The sequence below is a fragment of the Copadichromis virginalis genome, linkage group LG5 (genome assembly GCF_057382275.1).
Source record: "Copadichromis virginalis isolate Kocher_CV1m ecotype Utaka linkage group LG5, C_Virginalis_male_GT1.1, whole genome shotgun sequence".
Lineage (NCBI taxonomy): Eukaryota > Metazoa > Chordata > Actinopteri > Cichliformes > Cichlidae > Copadichromis > Copadichromis virginalis.
The window spans coordinates 12,793,593-12,813,467 of record NC_140622.1 but is presented as its reverse complement, the minus strand read 5'-3'; the positions used below and the strand labels follow the sequence as shown (position 1 = coordinate 12,813,467).

At 41.4% G+C, this 19,875-nt stretch overlaps 1 protein-coding gene across 3 annotated transcripts in view; it reads left to right on the top strand.

Moving 5' to 3' along the window:
* The first annotated feature begins 2,413 nt into the window (after positions 1-2,413).
* LOC146709042 (inter-alpha-trypsin inhibitor heavy chain H3-like) overlaps positions 2,414-19,875 on the top strand; it is a 40,268-nt gene continuing 22,806 nt past the window's right edge. Inside the window, exons 1-14 of one of the 3 annotated variants that reach the window (XM_085456009.1) lie at positions 2,414-2,495; positions 3,063-3,167; positions 3,298-3,834; positions 4,025-4,054; positions 4,308-4,331; positions 8,189-8,343; positions 8,495-8,599; positions 8,696-8,858; positions 11,820-11,930; positions 12,035-12,163; positions 12,267-12,380; positions 12,463-12,631; positions 12,741-12,866; positions 12,979-13,160. In XM_085456009.1, the coding sequence (XP_085312135.1) occupies positions 3,721-3,834; positions 4,025-4,054; positions 4,308-4,331; positions 8,189-8,343; positions 8,495-8,599; positions 8,696-8,858; positions 11,820-11,930; positions 12,035-12,163; positions 12,267-12,380; positions 12,463-12,631; positions 12,741-12,866; positions 12,979-13,160 (1,422 nt within the window). In that variant the 5' untranslated portion in view covers positions 2,414-2,495; positions 3,063-3,167; positions 3,298-3,720. Of the gene's footprint in view, positions 2,496-3,062; positions 3,168-3,297; positions 3,835-4,024; positions 4,055-4,307; positions 4,332-8,188; positions 8,344-8,494; positions 8,600-8,695; positions 8,859-11,819; positions 11,931-12,034; positions 12,164-12,266; positions 12,381-12,462; positions 12,632-12,740; positions 12,867-12,978; positions 13,161-19,875 lie in introns of those variants that run through there. The other 2 variants (XM_085456008.1, XM_085456010.1) reach the window with 2 other exon arrangements.

Genomic DNA, 19,875 nt, shown 5'->3' with positions numbered 1-19,875 from the left:
GATTTAAAGTCTCACACACAACCCGTAGAAAGGGGAGGGGGCCGGCTGCTTCCAAATAGAGCACATTTCATTCATAATGATGTAAATCCAAGTCCATTATGTATTCATGATTTGAATCCTAGGTTGTGTGAAATCCCAGAAATAAACCTTAGACAAAGCAAATCTGTGAACTAAGGTGTAGGTCTATTAGGTTATGTTGTGGTGATCCTCGTGTTGGGGGATTTGTGTTCATACTGGAGTGCAAAATTAAAACCAATGGAAGATAGAAAAGAAAAGTTCAAAGCCATCAGGTCCTCAGTTTAGAAAAAAGGGAAAACAAGAGGAGGAGAAACGAGCAAAAGATACAGGTAAGCAGATGTGTCATTGGATAATGGCAGGTCATCCTGAAACAATCAGAATCAGAATACTTTATTAATCCCTAAGGAAATTATGTGGGTTACAGTTGCTCCAAAAAGAAATGGTAAAAATACTAACAGTAACAGACTAAATTCCAAACAATACATTATGTTACAGATTTTAATATTAATTAGTCCTTGTTAATTGTTGATTCGTCCTGTTCTCATTGTATGATGAATTATGATGGCTGTTTGGTAGCCGTTTGCATACAATGCATACTCTCCCTCTCTTCATATGTGTGTGTGTGTCTCTGGCGAAATTCATTATGGTTCCGACAACAGTTTTATGTTAATGTATAATCCTTGATATGTTTTGTGTGTGTGTATGTGTGTGTGTGTGTGTGTGTGTGTGTGTGTGTGGGGCGGGGGGGGGGGGGGGGGTGTTCGCCCGGGGCGCGAAACAGGCTAGGACCGCCACTGCCTCTGGTTGTTTATGGCTCTGTGCAGAGGATGCAGAGGCTGCCCAGCATGGTCCATAATGTCCATATTGCACCTTAACTTGTTTTTATATAAGTGCGTGGAATGAGTCTTCAGTTGAATGTTTTTTAATAGGCAAAAAATACTTAAATAAGTAAATGGCGAGTAGAATTTTTGTCTTTTTTTTATTTTTGCTGATCCGAAAATTGATCCGATCCGTGACTTTAAAACCGTGATCCGATCCGAACCGTGAGATTTTTGATCCGTTGCACCACTATGGATAAGTGTAAAAAAGTTTTGAACATTTTGAGGTGTTTGGTTGGGAAGGATTGGGGCGCGGATAGGGAGTCCCTGAGGGCTATATACACTGGATTGATAAGGTCAACGTTAGATTATGGTTGTCTGGCATATAATTCGGCAGCAGACACTTCTCTTAGCAAGCTAGATTTGATTCAGTATCAGGTGTTGAGACTTTGTACAGGGGCATTTAGGATGACTCCCACTGTAGCCTTGCAGGTGGAGATGGGGGAAATGCCACTAGGGTTGAGGAGGGAACAGTTTAAATTGACATATTGGGCAAACTTACAGGGTCAGGGGACGGGTCACCCTACATTAGATGTACTTAGACCTTGCTGTGAGATGGGCAGTAGGGAGTTAAAGAGCTTTGGATAGGTGGTGGGGGGAAGAGCTAGGGAACTTAAATTGGACCACTTAGACATATGTCGGTGAGTGCCTGCAATCCCTCCATGGATACTTCCTGAAGCAGCTGTCGATTTTTCTTTGAGAAGAGTAAGGACGGGGCAGGTGGTCTACACTCAATTCAGGGTTTCATAGATCAGTATTATGGGTATGTGCAAGTATATACGGATGCTTCAAAGAATCCAGCTAGTCAAGTGAGGGTGGCAGTAGTAATTCCGGACTTTATGGTAAAAATTGGGAAGAGGATTAATAATGGATTGTCTGTGTTTACAGGAGAAATGATAGCGATTCTATTAGCAGTGCAGTGGGTGGAAGATTTTAGGCAGGTAGATGGCAGAAACAGTGGGAAGAAGACAGGAGGGGAAGGTGGTTATATAAAATTCAAAGGGGGGTGGGAGTGAGGAGATCCACAAGAAGGAGTAGGCGAGAGGAGGTGGTGGTGGTGTCAAGACTGAGATTTGGGCATACGGGTTTGAATTCCACACTGTTCTTGATAGGGAAACATGCATCAGGGAAATGTGATTATTGTGGAGCGGATGAAACTTTGGAGCATGTTATTTTGCAGTGTCGGAATTATATGGTAGAGAGGAGACGGTTGGTCCAAAATCTCAGTAGCATTGCTATGAAACTTGATCTTGTAGAGTTACTGCAGAAGGAGTCAGGGGATAAATGTTATCAGGCATTGTTTCAGTTTTTGAGAGAAGGAAGGTTGTTTGGGAGGATATGAAGTGGGTTTTTTTGTTTGTTTTTATTTTGTTTTGTTTTTTAGCGTGATTTCTGTCCACACTCCATACCAGTGGTGTCAGTAATGCACCATGCAGTTGTTTGCCAACCGCCAATAATACGTAAAAGAAGAAGAAGAAGAAGCGGAAAAAAGTGCGAGAGAGAGCGTGAGGAAAATAAAAATAATAAAAATCCATTGGGAGCGGTTTCGCGTCGCTCACTTCAAAGATCTGGCTCTCCTCACTATTTCCCCTGTTTATAGTAAGTGCCATGCACAGATCTGTATAAACGTGGCAGCATGTGTTACTGTTGCTTATTAGCCCATTATCATTGTTCGTTGTAGCGGAAGATGTGAATTGCGGACTGTTTTTGCTGAAAACCTCTGTTGTTGTGTATGCTTGTTTTCGCTATTACTCCGCCATATTGTGTGAAGATTTTTTTCTGTTACTGTCTGTAAAAGTTAACTACTGAACGACATGCAGTACTTAAAGTATTATTTCATTGCTGTGGAAGGTTCGTGACTGTGTCAGCTAACATCTGCAAGTTAAAAATATGTTTTTGTCCGTTAATGTTATGTAAAGTATTGTCACTATATACAGACGCGTGAGAGTGAGAGCTGCGTGTCCGTGCCATTCTTTCACTTCTCCTCACTATTTCCCCTGTTTTAGGGAACAACATTGGTCTGTTTCCTCTCTAATCATTCTGACAGTTTTTATAGGACAGTCCTTCATTTCACAACTGTGCTCCAAAGCTGAATTTGTCACTATCATGCAGTCAATTTATGTGCTTTACATCCCTCATGTCAATCACCATCTTTGTGCCTCACAGGAAAATTGAGGGTCATGTGTTTGTCGGAGAGGTGAAGGAGAAAGAGAAAGCTAAGAAACGGTAGGAGAAGGCTGTTTCCTCTGGACAGACTGCTGGACTCGTCAAGTGAGTCGTCCAGATGAACCAGAAAGACAGATTGTACAAATTAACTGGAGCTGTTAATGTGTGATAGTGTGATAGTCTTGTTGTTGTTGTTGTGTTTTTACTTTTTTAATTTGTTTTTATTTGTTTACAGGGCTTCTGGAAGAAAGCACTGTAGTTTTCAGTCTCTGTCAATATGGTTGGGGAAGCCTGCAGTCAGCTGAGCCTGAAGAAGTCACTTGGATGAGTGATGAAACGTTTCTCCCACTGAAAACGTTACGTCCAGATGAACAGAACCAACTTTTTCAGATTTCTTTCTTGATCTTGAAACCATGGATGTCGATTTTATTGTCACTTTGCTAAGTGTTTAAATAAGTGTCGATTGGATTCACTCTCCCAGACTTCCACAAACTAGCAAATATTATCTTTGTGGTTCACAGCACCTCACAGCCTCCTGGACACTGAGCTTAGGGCAGCTGGTCAATATAGGAAAACACACAGATACGTGTCCCTCCCACAGGACACTGAGAGTTTTGCTCTGCACTGAAGTCAGCCAGTGTTCAGTCAGAGTTTGATCATGTCTGGACTGTTGGGTGTTCGCCTGCTGCTGCTGTGGGGCTGCGCCTGCCTCTGGCTGAGCAGCTCAGCCTCAGGAGCTCTGGTCATCTCCAGGCACGATGAAGCCATACAGGTAACGTCAAACACTTTTGTGATATGAAACTGAAAAAACATTTTGGTATGATTTTGACAGCATTGTCCTCAGAAAGTAGTCCTGTAATTTAATTTAAAACAACAAAGCAAAACTTAATCACAAACTGTCTGAGTTTTTTCTTAAAACTTACTTCATGTATTCTCCATAATATCCTGTGTGTGTATTTCAGGAAAGAAGAGGAGCTGCCAGATCACTGCAGGTACTTGGCAAACGATTCGCATTAAAAAAAAACAAGGCAGCACTAAGATCTACATTTCCATCGTATATTTATGTATTTGTCAGTTTACCAGTAGATATGTCTTAAAAAATGGTGTGATCTGTGTTATGAAGTTGAGCTGATATGATGCAGTACTAGAAACTGCAGTTTAACAGTGATTTAAACCTAATGAGGTGTTTTCACTAAGACAGAGAGACTATGTGTGAACTGAATCTATCGCCCTTTTTTCTTACAGAAAAGAAGTACAAATGAAGCAATGGTAAGAAATGTATCCATTCATATTCCTGGTGATGATAATGGTGATGGGAGATAATTGATTTAATTCAGATTAACAGATCAGATTCATGGAGAGAAACCTGCTTGTTGTTCTCGATGGGATGTGTGGATAAGCTCACAGGGACCTGAAGTGATGGCTGCCAAATAAACTGTGTGATCAAAGTGTAGTGTCGGGGCTGCTGATTAATCTGTAAAGATTTCTCCTGTCTTCTATTACTTTCCCCAAATGAGCAAACTCATTATAACAGCCTCTCATTAGGGCTGTGCGATATGACCAAAATCTCATATCCCGATATAAGAATTCTATCGTCCCATAACGATATAAATCACAAAAATTTAACATTTTCTGTAAATTCTGTGAATCTCGGGCAGCTCGACTTGCGTGAAGCATTTCCAGCTGCGCGTCCTTTACCTGGAGTCGAGTGTTTTAACCGATGCATGAAACGATACATTTTTAGACATAAGTTGTAACTGCCGCTGTTTTCTTTGTATTCATTAGACGGCGTGCTGCGGGGAAAAGCCTGTTCTAACGTTTGAGTCTAAGGTTTATTTTTTAGCACCTGACGGCTCTTTTTTATTTCTCATCCGTAAATAATCTGCTCTTTCACATGATTCAGTTTATGAAAAGTCCCAACAGGATCTTGAGCTTTATTGTGAAAGGTTTATGTGGAACATAAACAAGCGGACACGCGAAGGTGTTACCGTCGCTGTTGCTAACGACAACGCATAAAAACAGGCGCTTGTCCGTCAGTAGTGTGGTTATATTAAATATAAGAGAAAGAGAGAACTTTAAGAAATTAATATAGTCACTACAGTCAGTGGCGTGCCAGCGGGGTGGCCTGGGGGGGCACAGGCCATCCCGCAACCAGGCTGGCCACCCCAGGTGCCACCCCGAAGCTAAAACAATAAAATTCAATGAAATATCAAATGTACGATTTATGTTTTCACAGTGAAGCTCAGATATCCGATTGTAAGTGAATGCAGCATCGGCTTCTGCACTATGAGCATCATGTTAGCAAAGGAAGGAGAGCCGGCACCGCAAAAAACAATTTTTCGGCAAAAGATTAACAAGTTAACATAGCTGGACTGGCCATCGGGCATTTACCCAGTGGCCTGATGACTTTTTTTTTTTTTTTTTTTTTTTTTTTGTAATGGCATGAACAATGACAGGTGGTGGGCTGGCCAGATGCTGGCCGATGTGTAAAAATAACTCAGTTGTTTGGTGGTGGCTATGGCGGAGCTTCCACAGAGGCCAGCAGGTGGATGAGGGAAGGGGAGGCAGGAGGAGGAGAGACCCGAGGAGGCCGCCGGCCCAAGTGTCAGGTGAACTGAATTTCAGGTATGAAGTTATGACCTGCAGTCTGTCTGGGTCAGATATAAACCAAGTTTAGGTGGAGTTTATTTTCGTTGTGCTGACTTTTTACAGTCAGTTACAATAACTTGTTCTGCGTGCTAGCTAGTATGACGGAGTTTCTATACAGCTGGGTGGGTGCTATGATGTTATTGATAGTGAACTTTATTTTATTCATAAGGTTAGTTAGTAGAGTTGCCAACGGCTCCTTAAAAAATGGAATGGTCCCTCATTCAGAGAAAATATTACATGTTTCGTATTGAGCTGAGAGGGGACGCAGTTTGTCCCGTACTTCAGCTAGAATGAAAAAAAAAAGACACAAAGCTGGAGTTATTCTGTGTCTTTGCTGCACAGCTGCCTCTTCTTCTCTCATTCTCTCCCCCTCCCTCTCGTGTTCCTACTTTAATCATGAAACTGATCAATGATCAGCTGATCGGCTTTCCTCTCTTGTTTGTTTATCGCCCACTTTGCGCCAGAAAGAGGAAACCAGCGGATTTCCCGCTAAACAACAGCAGCATGTTTAAGCTTGATCAGCTGTTGTTAGAATTTATTTAATATTAATTTCTAGTATCAGCTGATGTTTGCTGGAGCCACAGCTGTAAAGCTGCTGGTCATGATGTCGGTTTGGATATCTGGTGAGAGGGAAACATGAAGATGAAACCAGGAGATGTCCTTACTGAATCATCAGAGCTGAACAGGTGATGGAGAAACAGGTTTACCTTTTAGGTGACATGAATGAGTTGAAGGGAAGTTATGAACTGTTTCTGAGAGACAAATAACACCAGGATCCTTTTCTAAGTAGCTGACAGCTGATAGCTGTGCAGGGGCGGATCTAGCAAAGTGTTTCCAGGGGGCCAGGTAGGGCATTAACAGGGAGAGGGGGGCACAAAGAAATACTTTACTTTCTTATTCTCATTTAAAATGTCTCACTTTTATTAAATAATTATCTGAATCTTGCAAACAAAGTTTTTATCTGACATAAAATGTATAGAAATCATGCATATACCAACAAGACTGTACATCACTGTCACAACAGCATTTGTTTTCATTCAAAGGCTTTATGGCTTTAATACATGGTGGGCCGGTCTCTAGTCAAAATGCCCGGGCTGATTTTTTTTTTTGTCCCAGTCCAGCCCTGCAGGTTAATACTGGCAGTGTCACCATGCCAGCTGACTGTATTTCATCATCAGCCAGTATTGTTCTTTATACATCAATATTACCAAAGTTTACCATAAGGCAGCATAGAAAGTATTTACTTGCTTTCAGGTTTTATTCAAATGTTAGTCTTTTCAGTTGTTTCCCCACTTTTTTCCTGTTTCAAAATCAAACACCAGTTTGTGAGAAGATTATCTTCTTTTTTTTAACAGGCAGATAAAGTTTTGCATTGGCTAATTTGCCAATTACAATTGGCAAAAACATTATTGAATATTAAAATACGAACATTTTTAACATACATGTTAAAAATGTTCGTATTTTAATATTCAATAATGTTTTTGCCCAAAACATATGTGCACTATATCTCAGTAAATATACTATGCAAATATTGCTGTCCTTGAATGCTGAATAAACACTGACAAAGCACTGATTGTATCTCTTGTACTTTATCGACGCAGTATCTAAAAACCGTAGTGGTTAAAATCTCATTCTAATAAGCGTTAAAAGCGCATTCGGTTATTAGGTTTATAGGGTTATTGAATTATGGTTAATGGTTGGTAGAATTGTTTTTAACATTATCTGCCAATTACATCTGCCACCCTTCTCCAAATCTGTGCCCATACCTGGCCCCCCCAACAAAAATTTTCTAGACACGCCACTGACTAAAGTGACCATCAGAACGATGGAAAAAATATTGCCGTCAACAGTTTATTTTGCGACACCACGAAACAAACGACAGCGTAAAATGAAACGATAGATGTTTTTATATTGTCATCCGATATGTATCGTTATATCGAACAGCCCTACCTTTCATTACTTTGAAAGGCTTTTTTAATTCAAACACTACACTTGATATAAACTAGACCTCATTAATGTATAAACAAATAGGAATATGTGAGTTACCAAAGGTCAGTTTGGCAAAAAAAATCCCCCCCAAAACAATGCTGCAACATGAAAGGAGAACGCAAACTCCTTTAAACAGCAGGTGGACATATTAAGCTAGTCCATCCAGATGAACAGCACACAGGTAAAATTTGTAAAATACTCTCAGCTCAGTTTAGTGATGTGATACAAACAAGGAGTGTTTAAAAAAAAAAAAAAAAAAAAAGGGTCAAGAGATTATAAATTGTACATTTATGCAACACCTGCTGCTTTTGTGAAGATCTGAGCAGAGTAACAATTGTGTTTTAAACAGAAAATAAAAGGGCAGCTCTTTTCTTATATGCTGATTCATTACACATGTGAGAGAGTTGATTTAATTCAGATTAAAAAATCAGATTCATAGAGAGAAACCCATTTTTATCTTCCTACATTTCCTTCTGTCTCTGTCTCAGGTGGAGGTGCACAGTGTGACAGTGGACTGCACTGTGACCTCTTGTTTTGCCCACACTGTCATGACCTCCAAGGCGTTCAACAAAGCAAGCTCGTCACAGGAAATCTTTTTTGAAGTGGAGCTGCCCAAGACTGCTTTCATCACAAACTTCAGCATGTTAGTCTGTTTCCTCTCTAATCATTCTGACAGTTTTATAGGCCAGTCCTTCATTTCACAACTGTGCTCCAAAGCTGAATTTCTCACTATCTTGGTGTCCATTTATGTGCTTTACATCCCTCATGTCTATCTCCATCTTTGTGCCTCACAGGGAAATCGAGGGTCAGGTGTATGTCGGAGAGGTGAAGGACAAAGAGAAAGCTAAGAAACAGTACGAGAAGGCTGTTTCCTCTGGACAGACTGCTGGACTCGTCAAGTGAGTCGTCCAGATGAACCAGAAACACAGATCATGTAAATTCACCGGAACAGCTCTCAGATATCTCTGCGACATTTTTGTTGTTGTTATTTCCAGGGCTTCTGGAAGAAAGATGGAGAAGTTTTCAGTCTCTGTCAATATTGCAGCTGAAAGCAACGTGACCTTTGTCCTGACATATGAGGAGCTCCTTCAGAGGAAACTGGGCCGATATGAGCTTTTGACCAGAGTCAAACCCAAAACACTGGTTCAGGACTTTCAGGTGAATCCAGGTTGCACAAACATGCAGTCAGCTGAGATTGAAGAAGTCACTTGGATGAGTGATGAAACATTTCTCCCTCTAAAAACGCTAGGTCCACACTAACAGAATCCACAAATGAACTTTTTGGGATTTCCTTACCTGGATGATTGAGCATGCATTAAGACAGGGGTCACCAACACAGTGCCCGCGGGCACCAGGTCGCCCGCAAGGACCACATGAGTCACCCGCGGGCTTGTTCTAAAAATAGCTCACCATAACAACTTACCAGTAAGCTGCATCTATTTTTATTTTTTCTTGCTATTTTTTTTAATCACAATTGCATTGGTGTTAATTTGTTAGAGATAATATATAAAAAAATGTTTATTATTAAATATTAGATCATGATCTAATATTTATAGTGCTAGCTGGTCTCCACGGAAACAGTTGCCGTGAAGACCAGCAAAGGCAAAGGTGAGGAGATGAGGAAAACATGGCGGAAAAAGGGAAGAAAACATATATAATTTTCACAGTTAATGGGAGGAAGAGTTCTTTTTTTACCACTGTGAAAGATTCATGCGTGTGTCTCATTTGCGGGGCAACTGTGGCAACAGCAAAGCGGCACAACGTGGAGAGACATTTCCAAACGTGTCACACAAGCTACCATGCTAACTACCCAAAGGGCAGCACACTGCGAGCGGAAAAGGCCCGCGAATTAAAGGCAGGTTTGAGCAAACAGCAGTCTTTTTTCACGAGACCGGTGAAAAACTCTCAAAAAGCAACCGAAGCCTCATTTAGAGCTACACATTTCATGATTAAGAAAAAGAAGACATTTTTAGACTGGGAGTATTTCAAAGAAGCAATGATGATAATTGCAAAAACTGTGCTTAAAGACGAGAAATATGGAAACGATGTAATCTCCACTCTCTCTGATGTCCAGCTGGGGGCAACTACAATTGTTAGAAGAGTGTCGGCTATGTCCGGGAACTTGGCCGATCAGTTGGATCAGGATCTGGCAAAGTGCAGTTGGTTTAGCATCCAGTGTGACGAGTCCGTCGACAGCAGCAGTACAGCACAGCTGATGGTCTTTATCCGGATGGTATTTGATGGTTTCTCCACAAAAGAAGAACTTCTGACACTACTGCCGCTAAAGACAACTACGAAGGGAGTTGACATCTATAACGCGGTGAAGGAGTTTTTCGCGAAGAAAAAGGTACCGTTGGAAAAGCTGGTATCAGTGACTACCGACGGGGCTCCTGCTATGATCGGCCGACATACGGGATTCATCGCTCACTGTAAAGGTGACACAGAGTTCCCAAACTTCATGCATTACCACTGCATCATTCACCAGCAGGCGTTATGCGCAAAGGTGATCGGCTTCGAGCACGTCATGACTCCCGTCGTGAAGATCATAAACAGCATCCGCTCCAGAGCTAAACAGCACAGAACATTCAAGGTGCTATTGGAGGAGCTGTCAGCTGAATATGGTGACCTGCTACTACATACGGAAATCCGATGGCTCAGCAGGGGACGGATTTTGCTTCGTTTTTTGTCACTTTTGGGTGAAATCAAGGAGTTCATGCAATCCAAAGGGGAAGACACATCTCTGCTGGAGGACACTGAGTGGACACTTGACCTTGTGTTTTTAACAGACCTTACTGGGAAACTGAACCATTTGAACTGTGAGCTGCAAGGCAAAGGTAAGACTGTTGCTGACATGATAAGTGCTTTAAATGGATTTAAAGCCCAGATGAACATTTTCTCTGTGCATTTACAGAGAAAAAAGGTGCTGCACTTTCCCTCTGTGCAGATGGTGCTGAAAGACAATGCTTCTGCATCTGAGACTTTTGACAAAGTTGCAGAAAAGTACACTCAAGTCATAAACCGACTTGGTCAAGAGTTTGAGAACAGGTTTTGTGACCTTGATCAGCTTGAGCCATGTGTCTCATTTGTTTCCAATCCTTTCATGAATGTGGACACAACATGCATTGCTGAGCAACTAAGTTCAATGTTCAGCTTGGATGCTGGACAGGTGGAAATCGAAATTGTAACATTGCAAAATGACGTCCACCTCAAAGCCTATCTGGGTGCACCAAACTTTTGGTGCCTTGTTGACACAGAAAAGTACAGTGGTGTGTGCACAGCAGCTATGAAGGTTGCCAGCCTGTTTGGTTCAACCTATCTTTGTGAATCAGCCTTTTCTGACATGAACTTCATCAAGAACAAACACAGAACACGCCTCTCCGATGCACATCTGCAAGACTCACTCAGAGTTGCCGTGTCAAGTTATACCCCAGATTACAACACACTGGTGAACAGCATGCAATGCCAGGTTTCCCACTAACAGACAAAGAAAGCCATATTAGATGTTCTCAGTGGCAACATTACAGTGTCATGTCAAAGTTGAATTTAATTATTGAAAAACAAATGTGTTTGTTAAGTGTAACATGTGACAATTTGCTTTAAAATGCTGCCAATTTGGTGAAAAGTTCTGTAAAATTTGAAAGTTGATTTTTTGTATGTTACATACATACAAAAATAATGTATGTAACAGTGCATGATTTGTTAAAATTTGTTAGTGGTAAGTGAAAATGTTGTAGAAGTGATCACTTCAAAATGTAAATACTTGCAGAGACATATAGAAATAAAGCGTTGCATATTGATATTTATGTTTCCTACCTTGTTTCCTACTTGCATTCTTTATAATTATGGTGAAAAATAATTAACATAATTAGTGTCTGTACATAGATGAATATCATTAATTATTAATGATAACACATAATTAAGTTAAACTGAGGAAATTTGTTATTTGAGAAGTGTGTGTCAAACTGGTAGCCCTTCACATTAATCGCTACCCAAGAAGTAGCTCTCACTTTCAAAAAGGTTGGTGACCCCTGCATTAAGACATTTTAACCCCCATAGGGTGATTTCCTGATTTACATTAGAAATGATCTCTTGTCTCCATGTTTGCCTTTGTGGAAACAGATTGTGACAAACATCTATGAGCCTCAGGGCATTTCTTATGTTGACGCCCATGCAACCTTCCTCTCGAATGAGCTGCTCCCTCTGGTGGAGAAAACTGTCACAGACAGAAAGGTACCTTCATACAATAATAAACCTTCTGATTATTGTGCTGCATTTTATTGCACGGTTGAATCTCAGTTGGGATCATAATTGTGCATGTATTATTCCCTTTTCAGGCACACATCTCCTTCTCACCAACCATGGAGCAGCAGAGGAAGTGTCCAGGTTGTGATGGAACACTTATTGATGGAGATTTTATTGTCAGCTATGATGTGAAGCGAGAGAAGAACCTTGGGGACATACAGGTCAGTGAAAGCTTCAAGTACTGAATAAGATCAAATTGAAAAAGTGATTTATTACACCATTGTTTTAAAATTCATTACTTTTTGGAATCTGTCTCTTCTTCAGATTGTAAATGGATACTTTGTGCACTTCTTTGCTCCTGAATTACCCAAACTCCCAAAGAATGTGGTCTTTGTAATTGATATAAGTGGATCAATGAGTGGAAGAAAGATGGAGCAGGTAAGAAGTTGTTCTGACCCCTGATGTGCTTCTAATATGTCAAAGTTCATGTGGACACACGTCATCCTCTGACTCTTTGTAGACAAGAGAAGCTATGTTGGCCATTCTTCAACAAGTCCATGAAGACGACCACTTTGCCATCATCCTGTTTGATTCTGTTATTGAAACCTGGAAGGATTCACTTACCAAAGCAACAAAGGAAAACATAAATGAAGCCATGAATTACATCAAAAGAATGCGTAGCGGAGGAGGTAAGAAATACAAAAAAACAAGTAAACAAAACAAAAAAACAAACACCTAACAGCACAAAAACATTAATAGTTTATGCATTTTAAAACATGAATTGTGTTTTTCTTTTAGCAACCAATATTAATGATGCAGTGTTGACTGCTGTACACATGCTGGTCAAAGACAGACAGATGGAGAGGCTACCAGAGAGAAGTGCTGATATGATTATATTACTGACTGATGGAATGCCAAATGAGGGTAAGTATGTAGAGTGCAAACATACCATAGGCTAGATTATGTTTGTTCAGCATTTAACATTACATTGCGTTTAGCATTTTTATCATTGTGTGTTGCATGCATGCATTTTTAGGAGAGCGCAACACTGGCAAGATCCAGGAGAATGTGCGTACAGCTATTGGGGGAAAAATGTCTCTGTACTGTCTTGGATTTGGAAATGATGTGGATTATTCCTTCCTGGATGTGATGAGCAAACAAAACAAAGGCCTGGCCCGCAGAATCTTTGAAGCTTCAGATGCTGCTGCTCAGCTCCAGGTGCGAGTTCCTCTTCCACACTAATCTGTGTAGCTCCCTTATTTAGAAACCTTTAGATAATAACTTCTTCCACAGTGTAACCTCGTGTGCTTTATCCAAACATACTTTCTGCTAAATCACCTGCAAATTATAATTAGAATAAATGCAGCCTGTTTGTAGCTTTGGAAACCAGAATCACTGAGTTGGAGTCCCAGCTCCAGACCCTTGAAAATCCTGCAGCTAGCCAGAGCCCTGTAGTCCATGTGGGCAACGATAGCTTGGCCATCGTTAACAGCCCCCCAGCAGCTTGTACAGAGCAGCAGCAGTGATGGGATTTCCGGCTCTTTTTAGAGAACTGGCTCTTTTGGCTTGACTCACTAAAAAGAGTTGGCTCTTTCAGCTCCGAACCGGCTCTTCAGGTTGTTTTGTTGCTTTAATTAATTTATTATTAACAATAATATAAAATTATGCACAAAAGGAATTACTAATATAAAAAAGTGGGTTTATTTATATATGTTTATATATAAATATATGCGGTGGCCCCAGAGACAAAACACGTACAAACTACAAAAAGCACATACAAATTCTAATGCGCATTTCTAGCATTAACTGAACTTCCAAAACAGAGCTATCTAGATCACTTAAATTATACAATTGAAAGCATATGTGTATTGTTTGTGTATTTATACACAAGCACTCATATCAATCAGTCAATCAATCAATCAATCAATCAATCAATCAAGGCTTTATTCGCCACGTGCAGGTTGCCCTGCTGTGAAATAGCATCACATGGGGATACAGGTCGGAGATCGGTAGCGTTACAGAAAAAACACTGAAATATACACTACAATGGGAAAGTACAAGAGGGAAAAAAAGAGACCTCCACTCATGCTGGGCTCCTGGGAGGACAGCATGAGAACAGGAAACAAAAAAACTCCTCTGCACAAGGGACCAGGAAGCAGAGTTGCAGTCTTACACGCCTCTCTGCAGCTTCTCTCCTCCTGCTACCCCCCCCAAAAACCCGTCTCCATAGAGACTGTGTCAGCTCCCAAAAAGACAAAAAACAAACTAAAAACCAGCAACAAACAACTTAAACATAAACAATTACAAAGAAAGAACAATACAGTATCCACATCTGAACCAAAGAGTAAAACAGTGAAATGTAGATTATTAAATATTAGGTCTCTCTCCTCCAAGTGACTTAATAATTGATCAACAAATTGATTTACTCTGCCTTACAGAAACCTGGTTGCAGCAAGATGATTATGTTAGTTTAAATGAATCAACACCCCCGAGCCATTCTAACTACCAGAAATCTCGAAGCACAGGCCGAGGGGGCGGTGTGGCAGCAATTTTTCACACCACCCTATTAATTAATGAAAGACCAAGACAGACTTTTAATTCATTTGAAAGCCTGATGCTTAACATTGTCCACCCCAGCTGTAAAACTCAGAAACCAGTCTTACTTGTTATCATCTATCGTCCACCTGGGCCTTACACAGAGTTTCTGTCTGATTTCTCAGACTTTATATCTAATTTAGTTCTGAGCTCAGATAAAATAATTATTGTGGGTGATTTTAACATCCATGTAGATGCTAAAAATGACAGCCTCAACATGGCATTTAATCTGTTATTAGACTCAATTGGCTTCTCTCATTGTAAAAGAACCCACCCACCACTTTAATCACACTCTAGATCTTGTTTTAACATATGGCATAGAAGCGGAACATTTAACAGTGTTTCCTGAAAACCCTCTCCTGTCTGATCATTTCCTGATAACATTTACATTTACAATAATTGATTACACAGCGGTGGAGAGTAGACTTTATCAAAGTGGATGTCTTTCTGAAAGCGCTGTAACTAAGTTTAAGAATATAATCCACCCACTGTTATCATCTTCAATGCCCTGTACCAACATAGAGCAGAGCAGCTATCTGAATACTACTCCAACAGAGGTCGATTATCTTGTTAATAATTTTACCTCCTCACTACGTACGACTCTGGATACTGTAGCTCCTGTGAAAACTAAGGTCTCTAATCAGAAGTACCTGACTCCGTGGTATAATTCTCAAATACGTACCCTAAAGCAGATGACTCGTAATCTGGAGAGGAAATGGCGTGTCACAAATTTAGAGTATCATCATTTAGCCTGGAGAAATAGTTTGTTGCTTTATAAGAAAGCCCTCCGCAAAGCCAGAACATCTTACTATTCGTCACTGATTGAAGAAAATAAGAACAACCCCAGGTTTCTCTTCAGCACTGTAGCCAGGCTGACAAAAAGTCAGCTCTTTTGAGCCAACCATCCCTTTAACGTTAACTAGTAATGACTTCATGAACTTCTTCACAAATAAAATTTTTATCATTAGAGAAAAAATTACCAGTAATCATCCCACAGATGTAATATTATCTACAGCTATTCTTAGTACCATCGATGTTAAGTTAGACTCTTTTTCTCCAGTTGATCTTTCTGAGTTAACTTCAATAATTACTTCCTCCAAACCATCAATGTGTCTTTTAGACCCCATTCCTACAAAACTGCTCAAAGAAGTCCTGCCATTAATTAATTCTTCGATCTTAAATATGATCAACCTATCTCTAATAATGGTAAATGGTAAATGGCCTGCATTTGTATAGCGCTTTTCTAGTCCATAGGACCCCAAAGCGCTTTACACTACATTCAGTTATTCACCCATTCTCACACACATTCACACACTGGCGATAGCAAGCTACATTGTAGCCACAGCTGCCCTGGGGCGCACTGACAGAGGCGAGGCTGACGGACACAGGCGCCACCGGGCCCTCTGACCACCACCAGTAGGCAAACATGGGGTTAGTATCTTGCCCAAGGATATTTGGCATGCAGCCTGGGATCGAACCACCGACCTTCTGATTAGTGGCTGACCTGCTCTGCCACCTGAGCTACAGCCACCCCGGCACATAATCGGCTATGTACCACAGGCCTTCAAGCTGGCTGTATTTAAACCTTTACTCAAAAAGCCATCTCTAGACCCAGCAGTCTTAGCTAATCATAGGCCAATCTCCAACTTTCCTTTCATATCGAAAATCCTTGAAAGAGTAGTTGTCAGACAGCTAACAGATCATCTGCAGAGGAATGGTTTATTTGAAGAGTTTCAGTCAGGTTTCAGAGCTCAGCACAGCACAGAAACAGCTTTAGTGAAGGTTACAAAAGATCTTCTTATGGCCTCTGACAGTGGACTCATCTCTGTGCTTGTCCTGCTAGACCTTAGTGCAGCATTCGATACTGTCGACCATAATATCCTATTAGAGCGATTAGAACATGCTGTAGGTATTACAGGTACTGCACTGCAGTGGTTTGTATCATATCTATCTAATAGACTCCAATTTGTACATGTAAATGGAGAGTCCTCTTCACACACTGAGGAGTTCCACAGGGTTCAGTGCTAGGACCAATTCTGTTTACATTATACATGCTTCCCTTAGGCAGTATCATTAGAAGACATAGCATACATTTTCACTGCTATGCAGATGACACCCAGCTCTATCTGTCCATGAAGCCAGATAACACACACCAATTAGTTAAACTGCAGGAATGTCTTAAAGACATAAAGACCTGGATGGCTGCTAACTTTCTGCTTCTTAATTCAGATAAAACTGAGGTTATTGTACTCGGCCCTGAAAAGCTTAGAAATATGGTATCTAACCAGATTCTTACTCTGGATGGCATTACCGTGGCCTCCAGTAACGCTGTGAGGAACCTTGGAGTCACTTTTGACCAGGATATGTCCTTCAACGCACATATTAAACAAATATGTAAGACTGCATTCTTTCATTTGCGCAACATCTCTAAAATTAGAAATATCCTGTCTCAGAGTGACGCTGAAAAACTAGTTCATGCATTTATTACTTCCAGGCTGGACTACTGCAATTCATTATTATCAGGATGTCCAAAAAACTCGCTGAAAAGCCTTCAGTTAATCCAAAATGCTGCAGCAAGAGTCCTGACAGGGACTAGAAAGAGAGAGCAGATTTCTCCTGTTTTGGCTTCCTGTTAAATCCAGAATTCAAAATCCTGCTCCTCACATACAAGGTCTTAAATAATCAGGCCCCATCTTATCTTAATGATCTTGTAGTACCATATCACCCTATTAGAGCACTTCGCTCTCGCTCTGCAGGCCTACTTGTTGTTCCTAGAGTATTTAAAAGTAGAATGGGAGGGAGAACCTTCAGATTTCAGGCCCCTCTTCTGTGGAACCAGCTTCCAGTTTGGATTCGGGAGACAGACACTATCTCTACTTTTAAGATTAGGCTTAAAACTTTCCTTTTTGCTAAAGCATATAGTTAGGGCTGGACCAGGTGACCCTGAATCCTCCTTTAGTTATGCTGCAATAGACGTAGGCTGCCAGGGGATTCCCATGATGCATTGAGTTTTTCCTTTCCAGTCACCTTTCTCACTCACTATGTGTTAATAGACCTCTCTGCATTGAATCATATCTGTTATTAACCTCTGTCTCTCTTCCACAGCATGTCTTTTATCCTGTCTTCCTTCTCTCACCCCAACCGGTCGCAGCAGATGGCCGCCCCTCCCTGAGCCTGGTTCTGCCGGAGGTTTCTTCCTGTTAAAAGGGAGTTTTTCCTTCCCACTGTTGCCAAAGTGCTTGCTCATAGGGGGTCATATGATTGTTGGGTTTTTCTCTGTATCTATGAAGCGGCTTGAGGCGACTTTTGTTGTGATTTGGCGCTATATAAATAAAATTGAATTGAATTGGGGGAAAAAAGCACAAATGTCCACAGCACAACATTATGGAACACGTGACAAGCCACAGGGTCGGGTGGGGGGTGAGGAGTAATCCGAAGCAAACGCAGCAGCCATCCTGCTGTCGCGAAATCAATCAATGTAGAGCAGTGTCACAAACCACGGAGGCCCCAGAAAAGTGCAATCAACCGATGAGTTTATTAACAGCCCGGAGAAAACATCAACATATGTCTTCTGACCAAAATGCATGTTTTGGCTACTTATAAAGCAGTGGGGTACACGCCCCCCCCATGGCGTCAATGACAGATTAAAATAGGTTCCAGACATTAGTCACAGTTAATCGTACATCTTTAATAGCTATAAGCAGACATAGAACTTCTCTTTTCTATAATACCTTCCATACAAGGTAATAAACTTCAAGCCCTCAGGGTCTCTGAGGCTAATTATTGACTCTGATCATCTATTACCAAGTAGAATAAAATATAGTAAGACACCAAATGAGTTGAGGCCTCAGGCCGGACACATTCCTAGATTATATGTATTATATGTACTGTAAGCATGCATTGCAGTTATCCTTCTATGTTCTAGTTTCCCTCAGCATGTATCACCTGGACAGTCACGCCAGTGAAGCTTAAGACCCTTAATGAACTGAACATCAACTCAAAATAAGCACAGATATGCAATGTGTATAAAATACGTCTAACCGTACTTGTAATAAAAGTTAACATAATGGAAGGATCCTCAAATGGACATCTTCAATAAACAAATGTAATGCAGTATCAATACTGTGAGAAATATTATTACATGAAATAATGCTGTAAAGAATGTTATTAATGCAATTATAATGATGCAGATTATATGGCAGCAATAAAAGAATTTCTGTATCTCCACACTGCCCAGCGCTACCATTCAGATCCGCCGTGTTCCCAGGAGGGAACAAGCATCGAAGGCGTTTGGAAAGAGAGGAGGGATGAGTGTGTGCATATCAGTGTATATGTATGTGTGTGCGTGTCCAGAGTTCAGCTGAGACAGTGTCCTTCGCCCTGCTAGGCTAAGTAAACAGTCTTCTTGGGGGCGATCGTGGCTCAAGAGTTGGGCGTTCGCCTTGTAATCGGAAGGTTGCCGGTTCGAGCCCCGGCTTGGCCAGTCTCGGTCGTTGTGTCCTTGGGCAAGACACTTCACCCGTTGCCTACTGGTGGTGGTCAGAGGGCCCGGTGGCGCCAGTGTCTGGCAGCCTCGCCTCTGTCAGTGCGCCCCAGGGTGGCTGTGGCTACAATGTAGCTTGCCATCACCAGTGTGTGAATGTGTGGATGACTGGATATGTAAAGCGCTTTGGGGTCCTTGGACGAGTTTACGGACACTGTCACCTCCTATATCCACTTCTGTGAGGACAGCATTGTGCCAGGGTGAGTTATAACCGTATACAAACCCTGGTTTACTCCTAAACTCAAAAAGCTGTGGCTGGAAAAGAGAAAGGCGTTCAGAAGCGGAGACAGGGACTGCTACAGAGAGGCCAAGTACAGGTTCACTAAAGAAGTGGACATTGCTAAACATCAGCACTCTGAGAAAATGCAGCAGCAGATCTCAGAGAATGACTCGGCCTCTGTGTGGAAAGGTTTTAGGAATATCACAAACTACAAGCCTAAAACCCCCCACTCCACTGATGACTTGCTCTTAGCCAACACCCTTAACGACTTCTACTGCCGTTTTGACGAGCCATCAGGCAGCCTTCACACCTCCAACGGCCCCAACAATAGAGACACTTTGGACACTAATTCCCCCACCTCTCCCCCCTACATAGAGCCATCACCACCTTCAAACCGTTCACCTACAACACCCCCCTCCTCACCCCACACAAAAGAGGATTTCACACCACCTCCTCCCACCACAACTCTTCATATTCATGAAGCAGATGTGAGGAAGCAGTTTAAGAACCTGAATGCTCGGAAAGCTCCCGGCCCAGACGGTGTGTCTCCTGCCACCCTCAGACACTGTGCAAAC